The sequence below is a fragment of the Typopeltis vanoorti genome, chromosome 1, assembly GCF_054136105.1.
Source record: "Typopeltis vanoorti isolate ZY-2024b chromosome 1, IOZ_Tvanoo_1.0, whole genome shotgun sequence".
NCBI lineage: Eukaryota > Metazoa > Arthropoda > Arachnida > Uropygi > Thelyphonidae > Typopeltis > Typopeltis vanoorti.
In genome coordinates this window covers 1,862,439-1,887,114 of record NC_143549.1, presented here as the reverse complement: position 1 = coordinate 1,887,114, position 24,676 = coordinate 1,862,439, and the positions used below count along the sequence as shown (strand labels likewise).

General features: G+C 37.5%; 1 protein-coding gene across 8 annotated transcripts in view; it reads left to right on the top strand.

Moving 5' to 3' along the window:
* The window catches only part of LOC150109749 (histone reader KMT2E-like), a 902,496-nt gene that overhangs the window by 267,998 nt on the left and 609,822 nt on the right, over window positions 1-24,676 (top strand). For all 8 annotated transcript variants that reach the window (XM_090407149.1, XM_090406915.1, XM_090406833.1 and 5 more), the window contains one exon: window positions 3,434-3,591. In XM_090407149.1, coding sequence (XP_090263275.1) covers window positions 3,434-3,591 — 158 coding nt within the window. The remainder of the gene's footprint in view (window positions 1-3,433; window positions 3,592-24,676) is intronic.

Sequence of the window (24,676 nt, the reverse complement as noted above, 5' to 3'; positions counted from 1 at the left end):
GAATTAAAAATTATTAGCAACACATTTATAAATAATGGCTATAACAAAAATACTATTAATAAAGTTCTTCATAAAACTTCATCAAAAAAGAATTTAGATTACAGTAAAACCATAGCCATCCCATACATTAAAGGGTTATCAGAAAAAATCAACAGAATCCTGCACCATTATAATCTCAATGTCACCTTTAAACCACCTACAAAATTAAAAAACATATTCAACTCCTCTAAGGATCCTCTCCTCCCATTGGTGGATCCTGGAGTTTATTGCATCTACTGCACCTGCAACTTACCTTATATTGGTGAAACTGGACATACAATCCCTATATATAAAAAAGAACATGAAAGACAAATTAAATATTACAATTTTGGTGAAGCAGGCCTCTCAGATCACGCTCTCAACACCTTACACCAAATTGACTGGAAAAGTACCCATTCTTTACACCATACAAAAACCTGGTACGAAAGAAAATTTTAAAAAGTCTGCAGAATTCTGATTAACCACCCTAATATCTACAACAATGGTGGCATGAAAATTCCAAGAATCTGGATGGCACATATTCAGCCTACTTAATGCTTGGTATCGTGTTTTTAATATATATATATAAACATGTTGCTCAATGTAATTTTGTAACCAATAGATAATAATAATAACAGGAATCTGGCAATTCGTATAGTAAAGTATGTAAGTTCGGTTCACTTAAACCTTGGTATTATCCAGGTCTACCTACTCACTGATGAGACCTCAATAAAGGTCGAAACCGGTCTGGGTAGTGACCTTCCCTCATAATGTAAAACAGTAATACATCTCCTAGGAGCTGTGTTTTATATTATGAGAAAATATTAAGGACAGTGATCAAAACTTGCTCCACCTTGTGCCGAGTTGCTCTAGTGTTGTACTACCAGGTGTTGACTTGTGCTTGGACTCGCTGGAAGTTCTTCGGCATGAAACTCTTAGATTTCAATCTTCGAGTTTTTTATTCGGCTTGGAAATAATGAGTGATTTATTATCCCCTTAACTTAATAATAGGACTCCAGCGTTGATGTAGTAAAGGTTTTTTTTTTTTTTTCACCAGAGGTCAGGCCAATAATTGTTGTAACGGTTGGTCAGTAACTTTAGCAAACCATGTAGATTGTAGTGCAGCTTGTTTCTCTGTATATAGTGTATATGATCCAGAAGATAACCTTGATATGAAGGTCGAAATGTCCAGTGTTGATTTTGGTTTATATTAAACTAAAGTTTTACTCAAACATGGTAGTTGTCTCCATAATTTTCCAAAATGTATTCTGATCACCGGTCCACATACCCAACTGTTAGATGCATATATACATACCACGATGCCCCATACCATAAAATCCTGTAGTATGCTATCTGAAATGTAGTTCTTAAATGGGGGAAGACTTGATGACATGCCATTTGTAAATTGAGCTGCAGCTGCCACTATCATTCAAATAGTGCTGAGCACCAGGATCTACTACAACTATACTAAACACTCTACTATAAGCTAAACTTATACAATACTCTAAGTATAAACTATACTTAACTATATAGTGCCATTGCATCAGGGCAGTAACAGACTGGATGTGTCTAATTATAAGCCTGTTTGTGTGTCATCAGGAGTTGTTAAGATCTTGGAGAAATTAGTGAGGGACCATATACAGCATTGGGCAGATGAGGGTAATGTTATCTGTGAGAGTCAACATGGATTTGTGAAGGGGCACTCTTGTTTTAGTAATATGCTAGCTTTTTATAATAAAGATACAAGAGCAGTAGATGAGGGAAAGGCATATACTGCAATTTTCTTGGATTTAGCGAAGGTATTTGAGAGGGTGCCACATGATAAGCTGATATTTAAGTTGCAGCACATGGGTTTGGATGTCAGGCTGGTCAACTGAATTCAGGATTGGCTGTCCGATAGGTATCAGAGAGTTGTGTATGGTGGGGCAGTTTCAAGAGGGTTACAAGTGGGGTCCCACGTAGCTCAGCACTGGGACCTATATTGTTTAACCTTTATATCAATGACATTGTCAGTGGATTGCAGGGGGATATTCAGTTGTTTACGGATGATGTGAAGCTGGGGAGGGTTATTAGTAATAGTGCACATGTGGTAGTCATGCAGGAGGATTTGAATAAGCCAGACAGATGGGCAAATGAATGGGGACATCGGTTTAATACAGCAAAATGCAAGGTCTTGAGGTTTGGGATGCTGTATACTCTATTGGAGGAACTATACTGGAAGAAGTAGGGGAGAAAAGAGATCTGGGGATTGATGATTGATAGAAACCTGAAATTCAAGGGACATATTGCAAAGGTGGTTTAAGTAACACGGAGGATTGCTGCAATAATGAGAAGTATGCTAACTTGCAGAGATAAAAGAGTTATCATTCCATTGTATAAGTCCCTGATCAGACCACACTTAGACTATTGTTCTCAGATTTGGTCCCCAGTATTTGAAGGGGACAAATTAACTGTGGAAAGGAAACAGAAGTAGATAACAAAGACAGTTTCAGGACTGTACAATGTTAGTTAAGAGGATCGTCTGAGGGAATGTGGACTGCAGAGTTTGGTGGATAGAAGAAGGAGATATGATATGATTGAGACTTTTAAACTGTTGAGAGGTAGTTACATGGTTGACATTGGGGAGTTCTTTCGCTTGGTTGAACAGCAGGAAGGAGTGATGACAAGGGGCCATCCCAGGAAATTAGGAAAGGAAGCTGTGAGCAATATTGTAAGGAGTGGTTTCTTTGCATGGAGGGTGGTTGAACCATGGAATGCATTGCCAGATAGAGTGATGAGAGTGAGAACGGTCAATGAGTTTAAGGAGTGGTATGATACACTTTGTGTTTCCTAGGAGGGACCTTCCACGTTGAGTCTTGATAGAATTATGTTTCCTAGGAAGGATCTCCTGCGATGAGTCTGTTGACTCCTTGGAGGCCTGAATAGTAATAATAATAATATACTTAACTTTAAACTATACTATACTACAGCTATTCTAAATAACGAAAACCTATCTTCTTTTCTTGTACCACAGAATGTGTCCGACTCTGACCTCGCCTTCTCAGTAAGAATAAATCAAAAATAAACACAATATAAACAACTAAACTACAAAAGCGACACTACTGAAGGAACGTGTATCACTGAAAAAATGTAGCATAGTTTGTAACAAAACCACTCTATATACATTTTAAAAACTTTTTTTAGCTCAGCTCAAATCTACCGCCATTCTTCCACAATTCTAGTGCTGTCCATGTGGGTAACAAATAATTCAATTCACTCCTGCATTGAAAGTTTTAATGAGTAGTGTTAATTTATTTAACATAATGTAAGTAAATTATTTCAGTAAAATATAGTATGGTGTATTATTAAATTGTTTTGTGAAGAAAAGTTAATCGTAATGAATATATTAATCTCTGTGAATGTTATATTGATTTAGAGGATTCTTCATCAGATGATAGTGGGGAAGATGAAAATTCTTCTAATCAAACAAATGACAATCCAGAGCAGAATTCTAAAAACAAGACTTTGAAGGCAAAAGAAAGAAAAATAGAAAAGAATGAGGATATGCATTTTAAGAGGATGCAGAATGCCAAAGTATGTGTATGAATTACTTATGGTGTAATAAACTTTTTTTGTTTGATTTTTTTGTTGATTAGATTTTTTTATGGAGAGAGTGGTTGAATGAATGGATTGGATTGCCAGAGATAGTTGTGATTGCCCCAACATTGAAGGAGTTTAATTAGAGATACAATAGATATTGTGTGAATAATGGATACTGTGGGTCTTCTGTAATGAAACTTCTGACTCCATGAAGGTACCTGTATAATAATAATAATAATATCTGGTATATGACTGTTAATCTTTTGTCACTCCAGTGAAATTGTATTAATTCCAAATATACTATTTTTATAATAAAAAATAACTAACATGGGATTTATAGGTTGTAATGATTTAATAAACCTACTAGTTTTGCCACTTTAGCTAGTGGCTTCTTCATCTGGGTTGGGATGAACATACAAATATACATCAAGCGTTATAAATCATTACATCACCCGAATGTGTAGGAATCGTTAGAGAAGAATACAAGTACAACAGAAACATGTAGGGCTTGGATCCTGGCACATGGTCAGTCATTGTTCAGCAGGTGCATCCGATAGTTTGCTGAAAAATTAAAGTCTGATGTATTTAACGATGTAATGAGTGACTTCTAAATGTCACACAAAATCATATCTTGGTTTCTGTTTAACATTCTCTGTGAGTGGATTGCCATTGTATAGCCTCTTTGATGTTGCGAAGCTGAAGTTGTCTTTTATGTACGGCATGGAGCTCTTGTCCCATTCAATGTTGTGGTGAGTGTGGGAGAAATGGAATGCCAGGCCTGTGCGGTCTTCTCTATTGTTGTTGTTGATGATGTCTCCAATATGCTCCTTTTGTCTTATTTCTAAACTTCTCGATGTTTGCCCCGTGCAATTAAGGCCACAAGAACATGAAATATCGAACTCCAGGATTTGTTGAAAGGGTTGTGGTTCTTGGCTGATTTCAACAGATTTCATACCCTCTATCTCCTCCTTGTGTGGACTTATTCATGGAAAAGTTCAAAACAGATGTCTTGTTATCTACAAATCGTAAACCGTCACTTTGGTGGAGATATGTAGACAACATATTCATAATATGGAAACACAGTGTGGCTGAGTTACATGATTTTATGGCATCTATTAACTCCTTCCACCATGAAATCAGGTTCATTTTAGAACTTGAAAATGAAGGAAAATAACATTTTCTAGACGTTGTAATTACGAAAAAAAGCAGACGGAGACATTTCTCTTGGTGTGTATAGTAAGCCTACTCATACAGGTCGTTATCTACATTTCTCCTCGTTGCACCTTATTTCACAAAAATGAGGTATTGTACATACATTGAAAAAAGAGCACAATCTGTATTATAAGAGATGAAGGAAAACACTAACAGAAGAAGTATATTTTATTCTTGAACTATTGATCAACAGTGGATATCCTAAAAATATATCACAAAGAATACTACTCTCTAATCCCTCTCTACAACTGATCCATGACATTCATTACAGAGCCTCAATTTCCATCCCTTTTATTGGCAAACTTTCACTAAAAATTGCAAATTTCCTGAAATCTCATGACATTAGAGTGGCCGACCCTTTCAACAAACATCCTGAAGTTTACAATATTCCTTGTACTTGTGGTCTTAAATACATAGGGCAAACAACGAGAAGTTTAGAAATAAGACAGAAGAATCATATTGGAAACATCAACAACAACAGAGAAGACAGCTCAGACTTGGCATTCCATTTCTCCCACACTGATCATCATAAAGAATGCCATGGCCATCAACCCAATTCTGTATTCTGTTCCTTACCAATCTCTCCAACACTTTGACCACAACTGCAGACTGGCCTTTAGTTGGAGACTTCTATCTTAGAACCATGCTTGTGAAGTGGTACACAACATTGGATAAAAATGGGATAAATGCTCCATGCTATACATAGAAGACAACTTCAGCTTTCACGACATCAAAGAGGCTACAACGGTAATCCCACAGGAAACTCTGAACAGAAACCAAGGAATGGTTTTGTGTGACCTTTGGAAGTCACTCATTAGATCTTTAAACACATCAGCCTTTAATTTTTCTGCAACCTATCGGACACACCTGCTGAACAATGACTGACAATGTGCCAGCATCCACACTTCACATGTTTCTATTGTACTTGTATTCTTGTGTAATGGTTCCTACATAATTGGTGATTTTTAGTGATGTAATGATTCATATTTAAGATGTTGTATATTTGTATGTTCATCCCAACCCAGATGAAGCCACTAACTTAAGTGGTGAAACTAGTAGGTTTATTAAATCATTACGACCCATAAGCCCAGTGTTAGTTATTTCTTATTACATTAGTTTTTTGGTTGAAAAAAACAACACACTTATCATACTATTTTTATTTTATTATTATTATTTATTTATTTTCGAGTCATTCTACAAAAGGCAGGCTGGTGATATATGTGAGCAGAGCTTAATATTTTTAATATGATATTCGCTATTATTATTATTATCATTATCATCGGACCTCCAAGAGACTCATTACAGGATCAGTATCTTGGAGGACCACTCTCCCACGCATGGCTCATCATACCTTGACTTAAATGAATTCACTGTCTCTGCACTCAATACACTTTCAGGTAATCATTCAAATCACCCACCACTCTTCATGCAAAACAGATACCTCCCTCCCACATGCTCAAACCCTATTTATATACTGAATTAGCTTTGCATTAGGAACACCCACCCACCTAATAACACTTTTGTCTGCTTCTCTGTGCAGTCATGGCTCGCAGACACCTAGGAACCAATTCCACAAGGTGTTAACATCTTCACTGTGTAACTCAACCCCATGTTTACTGCAGCAACATTGTCAGTTCATTCTCATTCCATGGAAGATGATCAACAGTTCTCACATCCTGTTCTAGTATATCCCACACATGGTCAGTTGGATTACAGTTAGGGGAGTTTGAGGACCAAAGCATTGTGCTGAATTTGTTCTTGTGATCCTCCAACCACTCAGTAGTTGTACGAGCCCGCTGACAAGGTGTGTTGATCTGTTTAAAGATAGCACTGTAGTCAGGGTAGACTTCCTGCAGATATGGATGGAGATGGTCAGTTAACAGGTCCCTGTAGCATTTGCCATTCACTGTTTCTGGGATGATAACCAACAGACGTAGGATGTGCCAGAAACAGCTCCCCCAGACCATAAACCCACTTCCACCATCCTGTTGAACCTCAGCTGTATAACCAGGGGGATAGGGTTTTATGCTGATTTTGCCATTGTGCAGCAGGAAACAGGACTCATCAGTCCAGATGACCGTCTTCCATCTCTCAAGGGTCCATTGCTGACATTCCTTGACCAATGCAAGGCATTGTGTGGCTATCATTATGGGTACCCTTGTTGATCTCTCTCTCTAGCTGTGAAATCCTAGGTGAAGCAAGGTATGGCAAATTGTGCATGTGGAAATGGATCGAACTGCTCCACTGTTGTACTGGTGCGTGAGCTGTATGACTGTTGAAGGTCATTGCTGGGATACCAGTTGTGACACCTGACGCCGCCTATATGATTAACCACGCATGGCTGACCAATGTGAGCCCTCCTGCTGGATGTCTGTTTATGGTTAATCCAGTCCCAATCCACCCTTGATACGATAGTACAGAAGCAACTAACAAATGCAACTGTTTCTGAGAAACTGGCACCTCTCCTCCAGGTGCCAACTATCTGCCTGTGGTCAAATTGACTTACGTCACAATGTTTCCCCATTACCAGCAAACATTTACTGTTTACACACAGAGGATAGTTCTTCCCATTTACAGTAGCCGCATGTGATGTTGATATCACATGATATTTCATTATCACACCAAATATGTAAATTGGGATGGGTGTTCCTAATGCAAAAGCTAACTTAGTGTTTAGCTTCCAGGGTTAGCCTTTTGTTCTTCCCTGTCTCAAGACATTCTATGAAAAATCTTATCCATATTAATCTAGTAATTATCCCTTACTCGATCATGTCCCTCTCCTCCTTCTATCCGCTAGGTGTTTGCATTTTCACAATCTGACCACATACTTCATATTCCAGAGAGTAGATACCGTCTTAGCCAATCATCTCTGAACCCTCTCCTACAACTCATCATCCTTTTGAAAACCAGACAGCCAAATCTGCACACAGCAATTCAGATGCATCCTGATCAAAGGAAAAGGATTATTCCTTGTACAATGGAATCATCACATCCTTACTTCTATATGTCTGTGCATCAATGCCAATGTGATGTACAATGGAATCATCACATCCTTACTTCTATATGTCTGTGCATCAATGCCATAATCCACTATGTTGTCTCACAATTTTAGTAGAATATCCCTAAAATTTCAAGTTCTTATCCACCATCAACCCCCCCCCCTCCAGATCTTTCATTTCCTCCACCTCCTCTAAGATATCCTACCAATCCTATACTCTGAATCCCATATTTTAAAATCTTAACTTTGCTGTGTTAAACTGATATCCCCACACACACTTGCCTATTCAGACAGTCTATTCAAGTCCTCTTGCAAGGCTACAACATCTGCTTTACTTCTCATAACTCTGTAAATAACTGTATATCACAATTTAAGTCCCTTCCAGTGTCATTTACATACAAAATAATAGTTCCTAAACAGCCTCTCGAGACTTTTCTCCAGAGGCTGTTTAGTTCACCAGAAGAGAAAAGTTCACCACTGGTGACTTTTCTCTTCTGGGATATCACTCTCCCATACACAACCTGCTGATACTTATCAGACACTCACTCTCCAATCCAAATCACTAATCTACCATCCATCCCACCTGTTCAAATTTAATGACTAGCTTGTCATGTGGCAATGTATCGAAGACATTCTTAAAATCTAAACATACTATTGTATATGCATTTCCCTTGTCCTGCTGCTGGTAACCCAGTTCTGAATCCCTGTCCTCACTAACCTCTCCAATACCTTGACTACAACTCCAGACAAGCAGATTGGCATGTAAGCAGATGTTGATAGGCAGATTAGAAGATTAGTCTTATTACCTCCTTTATGAAGTGGAACAATTTGGCCTCTATCTACTTATTTGGAACTTGTGCCAGTCTAAGATTCATTTTAAAAAAGGTAAGTTAAAGCAGTTGGTAACTCCCTTGAACATTCCCTCAAGACACACAGTGATATACCATCAAGTCCCATGGCTTTATTGACAACAAGATTACTCAATTTCTCTTATATCTCCTGCTCACTCACTATCAGTAGTTTCTCCCCCGTTCCCACTGCACTCACGTTTTGCATTATGTTACAATCATAAGGGTGGAATAGTTTAATGAACTGCTCATTTATAAAAGTATATCCTCATCATTTATCACAGATAAACATCATCCTTCTGTAAATGTTCTTCCTCAGACTGGTGACATTAAAAACAAAAAAAAAAACCTCAGTTTTATTTAGTCTCATTTGCTAACTGCCTTCTCATATTGCATATTTGCTATCATCACTAAGCAAGTCACCTTTCTTGCTTGCAATTTGTAGCTGATTATTGCCACTCATTTTGTGCTGCCTCCACAGTGCCATTTTTCTTCCAAATTGTATGATTCACCTTTTAAGTCATTCATTTTACACCTACCTTATTTAATCTCTAGAACTTTGGAATATACTCAGTTATTACCTCTATTAGATAGTTCCTGAGTAGGGACCAAACACCACTAATTTCCTTTCCATCTAACTCTTCATTCCATCATCGTTATTAATTTATCATATAGTGTGAAAGCAAGCAGAACAAAGAAGTATTTGTTCCTAAAAAGTATACAGGAAAGCCTTGCTTAATGCGAATTCGATATGCGCAATAATCAGTTAGCACGATTGACTGAAATGATACTATTTTCTCATTTAAGCGAGTGATTAATCAGTTAACGTAATTTTTTTTATGTTATGCAAAATTTTACGTTACATGAACTTCTTTGTTGCCAATCTGCAGTGAGCAGCAGTACTTCTCAAAGTAGCAGCCAGTGGGAGTGGTAGTGGGTGGTGGCCAGCAACACTCAGCATTTGACTCAAAGCTATCATTGCAAGACATGTGCAAACTCTGTTCTCTTGCTCAATCACTTTTCCTTCATTTTGCTTTAATTTAGATACCAATAAGGCTTTATTATATTCAACCCTTGATATGGAAAAGAGAACGACTGATAAAGAAATCAGCAGTAGTAAAAAGAGAAGAAAAGTAATTATGTTAAAGGAAAAGCTGGAAGTCATTAAGAGACATGAAAGTGGTGCTAGTAATACAATGATTGTGTGAGACCTGGTATACAGTGAGTCTACAGTTTGGACTATATTAAATAAGAGCAAAGAATACAAAAAACAAGGAAAAGTTGCTACTGCTTCTTTAAGCATGAAGATCACCTGAAATAGAAGGTATTTTATGATCAAGATGGAAATTCTTCTGTCACTCGAAATTGAAGATTGTAAGCAAAAAGGAATACCTCTTAGTACAAGGAATATTCAGGCAAAAGCTGTCCATATTTTTACATCATTGAAAGAGACCAAATTTCAAGAGGAATGTGAAAACTTTACTGCAAGTTTAGGATGGTTTGACCATTTTAAAAATCGAGCTGGACTGAAGAAGATGAAAAAGTCTAGCACTATTCAGACATCTTTACTTAATTTTTTTTTTGTAAAAAAGTAGCTCAGTCAAATGTTTAAACATTAAATAAAAATTTAAGCAATTGATTTTTATTAACTTTGATAGTTTTATTCTCTAATATAGCTTATAATTTTTTTTTCTTCAAATTTATGCTAACTGATGGATGAATTATTATTATTCCTATTGTTTATTGTATTTGCTTAACAATTTTGCTTAGTGCGCATTAATGGATGGATTAATTAATTGTGTTAAGCAAAGTTTTGTGTATTTTCATTTATTCTCAAACCAGTATTCTGTAGTCATTACTTGTTTTATATCACCAATTTTTTTTTCAAGATTTTCTGCACAGCTTCACAACTCTTTAATCAAATAAATGTATACATGCGAAATTTATTACATATAGTTCATGAGTCATATACCTGGATTTTATTTTTTTTAAATCACACATAAATATGAAAGCTATAAGTCTGAGACAAGAGCTCCACACAGCCTGTAAGAAATGTAGAGAACCACCAGGGCTTCTGGTTTGATATGCATATCTCATGTTGTTATGCTGTGTTCCATTTGAATACTGAATTAATGAGGATGGGCTGGCAATTTGATACTTAGTCAACCAAATGTATTGCATTAAACATGGTCAAAAAATGATAGTACAGTGCAATAAAATGTCCTTTCATTCATGGTTTCATGGCGATCAGACAATTATTATACAAATTATGGAAACAACTACTGTGTAAAAGTAAAACTTCAGTTTAATATAAACCAAAATGATCACTCAACGATGATTAAATAAGTTTTGAATGCAATAAAATGTCATTCCTTGGGAGTTAAAACAAGCAGATATGAGACATATCCAGTTAAACAATTTCCCCACTATTTTCTATCAGTGAAACAGGAAACATTAGAAAAGTCAGCTACAGGATCAAAGTCATCTTGAACAGAATTGAAGCTAGGCACTGTGAATGCAAGAAGTAGTAAAGGAAAATAAAGGAAACAAACAGAAGAGTATTATAGAGTGAGAAGACCAGTCTATAACTAAGGTGACTACATTGCCTCAAGTTGGGGGAAAGTGATCATTTGGTATTGACTTGAGAGGTAGCAAAACATGTGGAAATTCCAGTTAAGAAGGGATATATGTAACTATAAGGTAGATAATTATTATTATTATTACATCCTCAATGGAGTCGGTAGGCTCATCATTGGAGGTTCATTCAACTCACAACATATTTATCATATAGAATCTCAAAATCCTTAATACTCCTTGCATTAACAACACATTCTGGTAATGTGTTCCATTCAGTTACAATTCTCCATGTAAAAAATCTACTCCCTCACACCCCTTTTCACCACACTTTTACATAACTTCCAGGGATGACCTCTAGTTCTTTCCCGTTCATCTTCTGTTCTTTTTATAATCCACTCTGGATTAATCTGATAAAATCCTCTCACTAACTTAATGTCTATATTATATCACCTCTCTTCCTTTTATCCACCAAACTCTGCAATCCACATTTCTTCACCCTCTCTCCATCGCCAGCATTCCAAAGCCCCAATATTGTCTTAGTCACAAGCCTCTAGACCCTCTCCAATGTTTCCATATTACACTGAAAACCAGGTGACCAGATCTGAACACAATAGTCCAATTGTGGTCTGACCAGTGGCACAACTACTTCCTTATTGTTGCATGCTACAGTACTTCTTATCATAGCAGCACTATGATGTGCAGGTTTTGCAACAATGGCAATATGCCCTCTAAACTTCAGTCTACTCTCAACCATCACTCCCAAATCCATAATCTCATCCACTTCTTGCAGTTCGTTACCAGGTAGATATTATACGGCCTTATATTTCTGCACTCCAAAATGCAACACCTTGCACTTATTGATATTAAAACTATAACCCCACTCTTTTGTTCAAGTAAAAAGTCTATTCAAATCTTCCTGAAGGGAATTAAAATCAGCAGTGCTACTTATAATTCTCTCCAACTTTGCATTATCAGCAAACAGTTGAAGATCCTCAGTCTCAGTCAGTCCACATGATATATCGTTTACAAACCAGTCCAACAGTAAATGATATATTATTTATGCACAGGTTTAACAGCAGGGGTCCAAGAACAGAACACTGGGTCACGCCACTGGTCACCCTCCTTTTTTTGAGACACTGCTCCATCATACACAACCTGCTGGTATCGTTTAGAGAGCCAATCTCTGATCCATCTAACCAATATACTATCTATTCCCATTCTCTGCAGCTTGTACACCCACTTATCATGTAGTAATCTATCAAACACTTTTGCAAAGTCTAATAATATCACTGTATATGATTCTCCCTTATCTAACCACTTGTCACCTTATCATAAAATGCAAGTAAATTACTAAAACAGGCCCTACCCTTTACAAATCCATGCTGACCATCATAAAGAATGCTATGTCCATCAAACCAATTCTGTATTCTATTCCTTACCAATCTCTCCAACGTCTTGACCACAACTGCAGTTACTCAGACTGGTCTATAGTTGGAGACTTCTGTCTTATAACCATGCTAGTGGAGTTGTACTATTTTGCCTTCTTTCCAGTTCTTAGGAACCCTACCCACTGCAAGACTTACATTAAATAACCAGGTCATGTTCATTCCTTGAGGAGATGTGGTGATATGTCATCCATTCCCACAGCTTTATTCACATTTAACCCAACCAACATCTGATACAACTCTGTTTCTTCCAATTCTGCTAATACTTGCCTCTCTTCTATATATTGCAAGACGTCATTCACAACAGCATGATATTTGCTGATAAAGTGCTTGTTCAATAATTGGAAAATAGTTCCACTGCATAAAGGAGGATCTAAGACTACTGTTGCAAATTACCGCCTGATCAGCATATCAGGAGTCGTTGTCAAGGTCTTGGATAAAGTAGTCAAGGGAAAAATACAGGAATGGATTGATGAAAATGAGATACCGTATGGGGGACAGCATGGCTTTGTGAAGGGTAGATCATGCCTCAGTAACTTGCTGAAGATTTATAACACAGTGCCGGCTGAAGGATAAGGGTAATGGGTTTACAGCGATATTGCTGGACCTGGCTAAGGGCCTTTGACAGGATACCACATGGAATTCTAATCCATAAACTGCAACATATGGAAATGGATATATAGGGTTTGTGAGATGGATAGGTGGGTGGCTAATGGAGAGATATCAGAGAGTAGTTTATTCAGGAGTAGAATCCAAAAGATGGCCTGTGACTAGTGGTGTGCTGCAGGGTTATGTTCTTGGACGACTGCTGTTTAATTTGTTCATTAACGATATAGGGAAGGATCTAAGTGGAACGGTTCATTTGTTCTCTGATGATGCAAAGTTTGGTAGGGCAATAGTGAATGCAGAAGATGTCAAAATCTTGCAGGATGATTTGGATAGATTGGAGTTCTGAGCTAAGGAGAATGGATGTCAATTTAATGTGACAAAATGTAAGGTTATGCATTCTGGGGTGAAAAGATTAGCAGCAGTATATCACATTGGTGGAACTGTACTCCAGGAGATTGATGAGGCCAGGGACTTGGGAGTGTTGGTGGATAGGGAAATGAAGTTTAGGGGACACATTGTAAAAGTGGCTAAATCAGCTCATCAAATCACTTGGTTGCTGAAAAATACTTTGACGAGCAGAGACAAGCAAGTTATTGTTCCTCTGTACCGAGCCTTGATATGACCTCATCTCGACTACTGTGCCCAGATTTGGTCACCTAGGTTTCTTCTTGATGGGGAGGAGGTGGAGAGGATCCAGAGACGAGTGACCAAGATGATAACAGGTCAATGGAATGAACCTTATGAGAACAGGTTGAAGATTTGTGGGTTGCAGAAATTGGTTGATATACTGCTGCTAATCCCCGGAAAAGGGGAGATATGATTGAGACATTCAAATTGCTAAAGGGTTTCTATAGGATTAATTCAGAGGATATTTTTGAGATCAGGACTGGTGGTGGGAGAACTAGGGGACATCTATGAAAGCTGGGCAAGAGTGTGGTTAGGAAGGGTGTTAGAGCTGGGTTCTTTACTTTTAGAGTGGTAAATGAGTGGAATAAGCTGCCAGAGTCTGTTGTGGGTGCTATGACAGTGAATGAGTTCAAGGCAAGGTATGATAGATACTGTGAGAAAGTTGAATAGTTGTGTGGACATGATGTTTAGGGCCTCCCTCGATGAGTCTAAGGACTCCCTGGAGTCGCCTGTAATAATAGTAATAATAATTCTACTATATCCTTTGCAGCTATTAGTCTGCCGCAATGAATATCTACCAGTGTTAATCTGCCATAATTATTCTTTCTCTTGCTTGCCATGTAGCAGAAAACTTCCCTAGAGTTAACCTTGGCTTGACCATCTAATCTCCTGTCATACTGCATCTTTTCTTTCTTTACCATTCTTGTCACCTTTCTAGCCTGCACTTTATACCCTTGATGGATCTGATCACCACCAAATGTCTTGTACCTCGTCCATAATATTTTCTTTTCCAGCACAGCTTGCTTGATTTCACTGTTCGTCTATTTCACTCCTACTCTGTTTACTCACTTAACCCTTGATATGCAGTTATACATTGGTTTTGTCAGATACTGCCTTGTGAATTTCCATGCATTGTCAAGATGTTTTGTGCTTAACTCATCTACCCGATGTACTGATGCTAACTGACTACAGAGCTTCTTATAATCACCTGCTTTATACTTCCATATGTATCTATTTTTGGCAGTGACCGTTTCTTGTTTCATCACTTCTCAAATAAGTACCTCATGATCACTCTCACCAACCAGCAGCAGTGTCAACACTTTATTAATCACTGCATCTTGTGAAGTTATCACCAAATCCAAAACATTAAAGCCTCTAGTTGCTTCAATGGCATGCTGCTTAAGATCGTTTTCTCTCAAAAATTCCACAAACTCTCTCTCCTTGTTCTCATATATTTTTTCCTGTAATTAAAGTCTCCCATTAGGATTGTCTTCTTTTTACATACCCAACTAATTTACCTAAGCATTCCCTGGCCTATATCAGCATCCTAGCAGATATACAAACAACCTGTTTATTTCAACTTCGTATCACACAGATTCAAAATCTGTGCACACTATCAACTTCCACACTTTGCAGACACAATTCCTCTTCAATCATGAAAAGCACTGCCCCTCCTCTTTTCACATTTCTATCCTTCCAAAAAATTACTGTATATATCTTTCTAATTCTATATATGACATCACATCCTCCTCAGACAACCAAGTGTCACTTATTCCAATTATCTTTGGGCATACCTTCTCAATCAATGCAACAAACACAGCTCTCTTGTTTTGAATTCTACTTACATTTATGTGTAAACATAACAATCCCTGTGTGTTTGAGGCCATTCTACCAGCACCGATATTCTCTATTCTGGCTTGCTATATCACACCTCTCACATCAGTCTGACTACTCCCACTTCCATGATTCTTACTCTGATTTCCATTCCTACCTGTCTCATCCTTTATGCATTCCACCATCTTTTGCTGCTACAACCACATCTTCAACCTCATATCCATCTTCCTTCTGCTGTACAATCTGTTGATTTTTGCTATCCTGCTTCATAGGTACACTCTGATCATTTGCTACATTAACTTCTTGACTCTATGCCTTTTCAGAAAACAATAGACTTTCTAAATGCTCAACACCAAACCAATTCAAATGTATTCCATCAGCTTTATGCTATTCCAACTTCCCTTCAAATTCACTCCACAGATCTACAAATTGGACCCCCTATGCCTCACACAACTCAGCCATCATACTTTCTTTGCTCTTCTTCTCAATTCATTGTTGTCATATCTGGGGAACATGCCTACGGCTTTCCCAACAACACTATTCTTCTCTACCTGTTGCAATGGCTTCCTTAAGTTTCTATCAACATTTATTATTTTTTTCCCCAACTAAGTCGTTTCTGTGCACGACTGCCACTAATTGTGATGTCTGGTATTTCTTTTTCTGCAATGCATCCATTACTTTGCTTCATTGTTCCACCAGGAAAGCATGTTTTGCATGCTTTTTTAGTAATCACACCTGTAATGATTGAGTCCCCATACACTGATATACTACCCTTTGACTCTTTCCTTATAATATTAACTTCCTCCTTATTATCATCAGCAGAGCCTGTGTAGCTCAGTCGGTATATACAAAGCCCTTTGGTCTGAAAGACCTGGGTTCAATTCCTGTCCATGACTTGAGGAACCTTTATGTGGTCTCTTTCGACTAAATGTGAGTTATTCAGTCTCATACAAAGGTAGAGGGTTTTTTCACCCTGAAACTCAGGTTTTTAGCCCCTCAGAAGGGCAAACTGACCCTTGAACACACACACACACACACATGGATCTATAGTCATAAAGTACTTACTTAATCCCTCATTAGGATGCTCAACCAGTCCTAAGGGATGGTCAAGAAATGGGGGGAACTCCACACGAATAAAATAAATAAATTATCATCAGCCAATCTCTCCTTTAGATTTTTAATATCCTCTTCTAGATATTTCATTTTGCTTTTAATTTTCACTAACTCCTGCCTAAGCTTTTCTACTACAATCCCGATATTTGCTCCCATTTCTAATCACTCTAATCTATCAAGACAATTTTCACGTACGTTAATACTTCCATTCTTCTCATTTACCCAAAGAGTTCATAAATCTTTCCCATTTTATACATGTAGCAGTTTTTGCAATACATCTGCTGCGAAAAATTCAGGGCAGAGCAGACTTTAGTACAGAACCCTTCTGTGTTACTGATATACGTTTCTTTATGGACGCCATCTTCAGAATCTGAAGCAGTACAAACAAACAAGTAGCAAAACACAATATAAACAAAAAATTTCAACAACAACAACAGCATCACTGAAGGACACTGATATCCAGTCTGATAAAATGCAGTACAATTTGTGATAAATATACACTATACACTTTTTCTTCTCTCTTCTTCTCTCACGTAGTCTTAAATGCACCGTTGGGTCACTCATGGCTGGTAGGTGATAGCCTCCTCCAATCATACAGGTAGAAGGACAAAAGTCTGCCAGTCAGAAGGCCAAGTCTCTATGTTCCATACGTCCTGGAATGAATTTATCAAGGTGTCTATGATGATGTCACCTCCTTCACGTATCAGTTCCATTGTAACTCCATCAATTCCCAGTGATTTTTCTATTTTTGAGGAGCCAACTTCTGAAATGACTTCTTCTTTTAATATCAGGTAATCTCCTTTCTCCGAACCTCCTGGCAAAATTCCGTCCAAATTATCATCATTCAGTTGGATTCTTTTGAAAAAGCTTGGTTGTGTAACATTTCCATTTATTAACTATTTTCTGGTTATCCGTGATAAGAGTTCCATCTTCATCTTCTATACTTCAATTAATTGCAGTAAAAGGTTTGGTTAACTTATTGATAATTTGAAAAGCACTTTTAGGATTATTTTTATTTAAGTCCTCTTCTATATTTTTGCATTTGTCTAGTATCCATAAGTTTCTAGCATGTTTGATTTCTTTTTTAATAATCTTAGTGATATTTTTATGCTGTTCTCTTTTATCACTGCTATTAATATGAGATTTCAAATTTCTTCTTTCGTCGCATAGGTTCAAAATTTTAGTTATCCATGGTTTATTGACTTTCCTTTTGTATCCAAGAATCTTTTGTGAGAAGTATTTGGCTTTAGATTCAATAGTATTATATTTTTTGAAGCTTGTGTCAAAATGTTTTAATTTGTATTTATATAAAATATTTATTTAAGGGCCTTTTAATTTTTCTATATTATATCTTTTATGAGTTGATTTTGTCGGTAATATTTCCCTCATTTTCATATTCACAGTTGTGATGACCATATTGTGGTCGTCGCCAATGTTGGCTCAAGGGAATGATCTGGTTCTTGTGAGGTTGATGGAGTTTTTAAATTTTGTGCTTACAAGGATAAAATCGATTTGGTTGTGTGTTTTACCATCAGGGGAGGTCCATGTCCATCTTCTGGAAGGTTTATGGGGAAATAGAGTGTTAGTAATGGTGAGTTAATTTTGTGAGGAAAAATTGATCAATTCAAAACCTCTTTCGTTTGTCTCCCCATAGCCATATGGTCTGACAAATGGAAGAAAATCCTTACCGATGTCTGTTCCAATTTTGGCATTCCAATCGCCCTGTATAATCAAAAGGTCTTTTCTATTCATTCCGGTGATTGTTGTATTAAGTTGACCATAAAACTCCTCTACTTTGGAGTCCTCATGGCCTGTGGTTGGGGCATAGACCTGTATGATAGTGATATTGAGTGATTTTCCTCTTAGGCAGACTAGAGTAATTCTGCTATTGATAGGATTGAATTCCATGACAGAATTTCGTGATGATTTGTGTATCAAAAACCTGACACCTTTTCCGCTGCAATCACATCCAGAGTAAAGAAGCAAATGTCCTTCATGTGTTGTTAGCTTTCCTGTTTTGGGCCATTGAATTTCACAAAGTCCCATAACAGTCCCATAACGCTATGCACTAATTAAAAATAATTTTTTAGCACAACTTAAATCTACTGCTGCATTCACTTGTGACACTAGAAACACCATCTTAGCATACACTTAAGAGGCAGCTTGAAGCAGTACCATGGCATGAAGTTCTGCAAGGGAAGGATCTACACAGTAGTACATGGGAGATAGTCACGGGATATCTGGAGGAAGCAATATTACACTGGATACCCAAGGCCAGGAGGTAGTAAGATGGATGAGATGTATCATTAACCACGAGCTGCAAAAAAAATGTGGAGGGTATGTAAGGAGAAAGGTGACTATCACAGTAAAGAAGGCAAAATCAGATTAGGAAAAGAAAGTAGCTGAACAGGCAAAAGGAGATCCCAAAGAGTTTTTACATTATATGACAAGTAGGAGGAAGAATGTGGAAGGATAATTTTAATGAGTGCAATTGTTAGAGAGGTAACAGAGGGTTTAACATAACTACTGTTTTAACATACGTGACAGATACTAATGTGGGAACAGAGGTGAATGGAGGTTCTTAGGATATTGCAGAATCTCAGTATAAAAACAGATGTGGGATTAGATTGGATATCAGCTAGGATTTTGCGAGAATGTGCAGGGGAACTGGCAATGCCTCTCACTAGGTTCTTTAATTTACGTCTCAGCTCTGGCAGTGTTTCAAGAGGGTGGAAGGAGGGCAAAATAATTCCTTTGCATAAAGGAAGATCTAAGTCGGGTGGTAGCAAATTATACACCTATCAGTATCTCAGAAGTGGTTTTGAATTTGAAAAGTTTGTCAAAAAGAGAATTCAGGAAGGGGTGGATAAGAATATCCACCTCTGTGATGGGCAGTATTGCATTATGAAGGTTAGTCATGTGTTAGTAATCTGTTAATGCTTTATAACATTATGAATGACAGGATGACAGCTGAGTTGGATAAAGGGAATGGCTACATGGTGATACTACTGGATTTTGCAAAGTTGTTTGACAGAATACCACATGGAACTATGTTACCCAAACTGCAACAAATAGGGATGGATATGAAACTAATGATATAGATAAAATGGTTGCTGATGGACAGATATAAAAAGTAGTATATGGTGGAGCAGAATCCAGAAGAAGGCATGTGAATAGCAGTGTGAAACAGGGCTCTGTGCATGGACCATTGCTGTTTAATTTGTACATAAGTGATATAGGAAATAATAATAATTTGAAGTGAGATATTCAGTTTTTTGATGATGATGCAAAGTTGGGTAGGATAATAGTTTATCGAGGTGATGTAGATAACTTGCAGAATGATTTGAATAGTGACTGGCAGTATGGACAAAATATAATAGATGTCAATTTAATGTGTAAAAGTGTAAAGTTGTGCATTTTGGAATACCAAAAATACAAGCTGTGTACCACATTGAGGTAACTGCACTCCAGGAAATTGATGGAGCCAGGGATTTGGAGGTAATAGTAGATAGAGAGTTGAAGTTTAAAAGACCTATTTTTAAAGTAGCTAGGGTAGCTCACAGCATCACTTGGTTATTGAAGAACACACTGATAAGGGAGTTATCATTCATCTTATAAAGCCTTAATATGACCATATCTGGATTACTATGCTCAGGTCTGGCCACCTGGGTTTCTTGGGGATGAGGAATTGCTGGAGAGAATCCAGAGGTGAGTGACCATGATGGTGAGTGGTCTGTAGAATGCTCCCTATGAAGGTTAGTAGATTGCAAAATTTGGTTGATAGGCAAGATTGGGGCTTGTTATTATTGTAGCAGATAGGATAGAAACATTTGTTACTTAAATTATTTTATAAGATTGATGGAGTGGGAAATGTTTCAGCACTTGGCTAGAGGGAGCAGAACAAAAGGTCATACCCGGAAGTTGAGTAAGAGTTAGCAGGGGTGTGATTATGAGATTTTTCTCTTGGAAAGTGGTGAATGAATAGAATGGGTTTCCAGATTCAGTTATTAGTGCTTTGTCTATTAATGGTTTTTAGGAGAGGTATGATATATTGTATTGGTAGTTTGGATCTTCCACTTGGAAGTGCCTGTGCAACAATAATAATAGTAATAAGATTATTGATGCAACATAACTGATGTTTCTGAGATGAAGAAGATAGTATTGTATAGATAATATTTATGCAGTGTTATATTTGAGCTGTGATGATCAAGCAAAGTCAGGAGTTGGCTGTATTATTCATCTTGATGAACTTTTTGATTGAAGTAACATGACCAAAGTTTACAATGGGGAAAACTATGTATATAAAGTCCATGCATATTTGTATGCTCCTACAAAAGATTTAAGGTATGAGAGAAATTGAGAAAATTTTTTACTCAAGAAAGGGAATGTTCAGATTAAGAACAAAAAAAAGTTAGATTTTTAATTATCTGGAATGCAAAGTAGGAAATGAATACCAGATGTCTAGAAAGCCATTAAAAAAATTTGGATGGATAAAGCATGGATAAAACACACAAGAAATAAATAAAAAAAAATTCTATTGCTTATATTATTGTTGATAGTTATGCCTTCAGAATGTCTCTGGTATAAAGAGTGTATCTATCTATCTATCTACACCTTCCCCCCCCCAAAAAAAAAGAAAGGGGGAAGAAAGAAGGATTGTTGTGCTTAACAGTGCGAAAGTTAATCAGCTGGCACTCTCATGTTAATAGATAATATTGTGCAATAGTAACTTCTATGTTCTTCCACATTTATGTTCTTATGTTAAAATAAGATCTTATGTTATCATGTTAAAATAACTCTTAATGGCTTTAATTTATTTAAAAAAAAAAAAAATGTAATTAGCCTTATAAGTGACTTCGATGTAACATACCTCAACAAGAGTATGAGCATGTAACCTCTCTGTCTGACTGCAGAGAACCAAAAACCGGTTAATCCTGTATATAAGATTGTTATGTTTACAATAAAAAAAAAAAAAAAAAAAAATATCTATCTATCTATCTATCGCAAACAGCCAACATAAAGACCTAGCTCTTGTCAGCCTTGATCAGGAGAATGCTTTCGACAGGGTAGAGCACGAGTGCCTTTATGAAGTTCTAAAGGCATTTGGGTATGGTCCTCTCATCATTGAAACAGTGCAATTGCTTTACAGAGATGCACACTTCTGCTTAAAAATCAACAACAGGCTCACTCGCACTTTATCATACTCTCGAGGGATCAAGCAAGGATGTCCCCTCTCTGGTCAATTATACACACTGGCCATAGAACCCTTCTTAAAAAGAGTACACGACACCATCATCTCCAAACGAACCAGAATAATAGAGCCACATCAAAAAATTACCTTATCAGCATATGCCGATGACGTCACTGTAATAGTACGAAATGAAGAAGAAATGACAGTAACCGAAGAAGCACACAGACTGTATGCACAAGCCTCAGGAGCCAAATTAAATTCTGCCAAAACCACGGGCTTGTGGTCAGGCAGATGGAAGTCTAGAAATGACTCTCCGATCGAATGTACCTGGTCAAGCGAAGGACAAAGATACTTAGGTGTACACCTTGGCAACACCAAAATATATAACACACTGAACTGGACACAGCTGCACAATCGTTTTAAACAGGTGCTAGGTAAATGGAACAGCGTTCGTTCCATGTCTTCACTTAGAGGAAGAGTACTAATAGTTAACCAGATGGCCGCGAGTATCTTATGGCATACCCTCAAAGTACTCACACCTCCTGAAGAATTTCTCCACCACATTCAAAAGGAAATCAAACGTTTCCTCTGGAACAAAACTCACTGGACAACATACCCTCAACTCTGCAAGCCACTCAGCAAGGGAGGTCAAGGACTGATTTCCCTTGAAAACAAGATTAGATCTTTCAGGATAATCCTCCTCCTAAAAACACTTCAATGCAATCACACTTATGTGACTACTTTCGATTACATCACGAAATCATCCACCAGAGGACTTACACTTTCCACAATCCTCCGAATGGCCAGTCCTGTACCATCTCCTCCTAAGCTACCTCTTTTTTACAAAGACGCTCTACAGCAATGGAAAAACACAGGACTTCATCACACACTCACAGGATCAACAGAATCAGCTGTACTTACAGAACCACTATTTGCGAACAGAAACATCACAAGTCTCACAACGGGCCAGCCTTTTCTTTTCCCTACATGGAACTGGGCAGGAATAAGAGTCATAGGAGACCTCCTAACCCACAACCTAAAGTGGAAAGCATTCACAAGCCTACCAATGAAGAACCCAAAAACTGAAAAGCAATATCAACAGCTGCAAGCCTCCATTATAAAAGCCTATCCAGATATCGCTACACCTCAGGAAATCCGTATTCCTTATAGAAACTGCTCGGGGCCAATATTTCATCTTGTACAATTTGAAACCTCACTTCCAATTCTTCCCTTCAACTACAAGAAAATATACCACTTCCTCATGTCAGTGTCCCCATCCTCGCCCTTCTTATACTCAGCCTTAACACTCTCATCTACAAGGCTGCATGTACCACACAGTTTTCAGTGGGATCTGCCATATAAATCAAAATGTGCCAAACCAGATTCCGATATACAGTGGAGACTATGGCACAACATCTTGCCAACTCCTAAGCTGTACAAATTTCAGCTAAGAGAAACGGATCTGTGTCTATTCTGTGACGTTTCAGGTACCTTGGAACACACATATCTGACCTGTCCCGCAAACAAAATGATAATCACCTATGCCCTGAATACTGCCTCGAGCACCTGTAACTATGCACACAGCCAAGAAGACTACTGGAATTTAGTCCACACAGAAGAAAACAGACACAGAACATGCAATTTCCTCTTCATCTGCGCTAAGGCCATCATCTACAGCTTCTACCTAAAACAGACAAGAAGTAACCAGCACCCATCCATCACTGAAGCTGCACAAACCCTCATGTATATCCTCCGTCGGAAACTAAAAAGCAGGCTGATATTGGAACTTGAGCACTTCAAAGAAACAAGAACTGTCGCGAAATTCATAGAGGCGTGGAATCCGACTGGTACCCTCTTTTGGATTGACGACGACAATGGGCTTCATCTGAAAGATAACTCAGACTGAAACTGAACTGTAAATTTTTTAATTCATTTGTTGCATTCTGTATTGTACACCCGGGAAAAAAAAAAAAAAATGTTTCTTCTCTGAAATATATATACTTAAAAACTTATAATATATAATATGTAAATAGTCCTTGTTACCTATCGTGTAATGTTTATTTTAACAAGTTAAATAAAATAAAAAAAAAAATCTATCTATCTATCTATCTATCTATCTATCTATATATATATATTGAAGATACCAAGCTATTATAAACCTGGTTTTAATCCATTTCCCAAGTAAGCAAACAGACAAGTAAGTCAAGTTTGCGCCTGCAAGTCTAGGTGGCTCTGCACGTAGTGCAAGTCTTAGGCAACTCGTGGTAAAGGTGGAATAAGTTCTGATCACAATTCTTAATATTTACCCTTAATGCAGAGCACATCTCCTAGAGGAGATATATGATGCTATGCATTAAAGGCAAGGGGGGGGGGGCCACTACCCAGACCGGTTTCGACCTTTATTGAGGTCTCATCAGTGGGAGCCAGGCTTAGAAATACTAAGGTTTTAGTTATACGGAGCTTATAAATATTTTACCAAAAGGTGCTTTGACCTTATTAAATAAAAATCTCAGGATGAGAGATAGATGTAGAAAGTTTTTTTACCTTGGGTATAATATATACGTTGAAGATACCAAGCTATTATAAACCTGGTTTTAATCCATTTCCCAAGTAAGCAAACAGACAAATAAGTCAAGTTTGCGCCTGCAAGTAGTACAAGTCTAGGTGACCCCACACATAGTGCAAGTCTTAGGCAACTCGTGGCAAAGGTGGAATAAGCTCTGATCACTATTCTTAATATTTACCCTTAATGCAGAGCACATCTCCTAGAGATGTATGATGCTATGCATTACCCAGACTGGTTTCAAAACGTTACATAAAAACGTTACAAAAAACGTTACAGCCT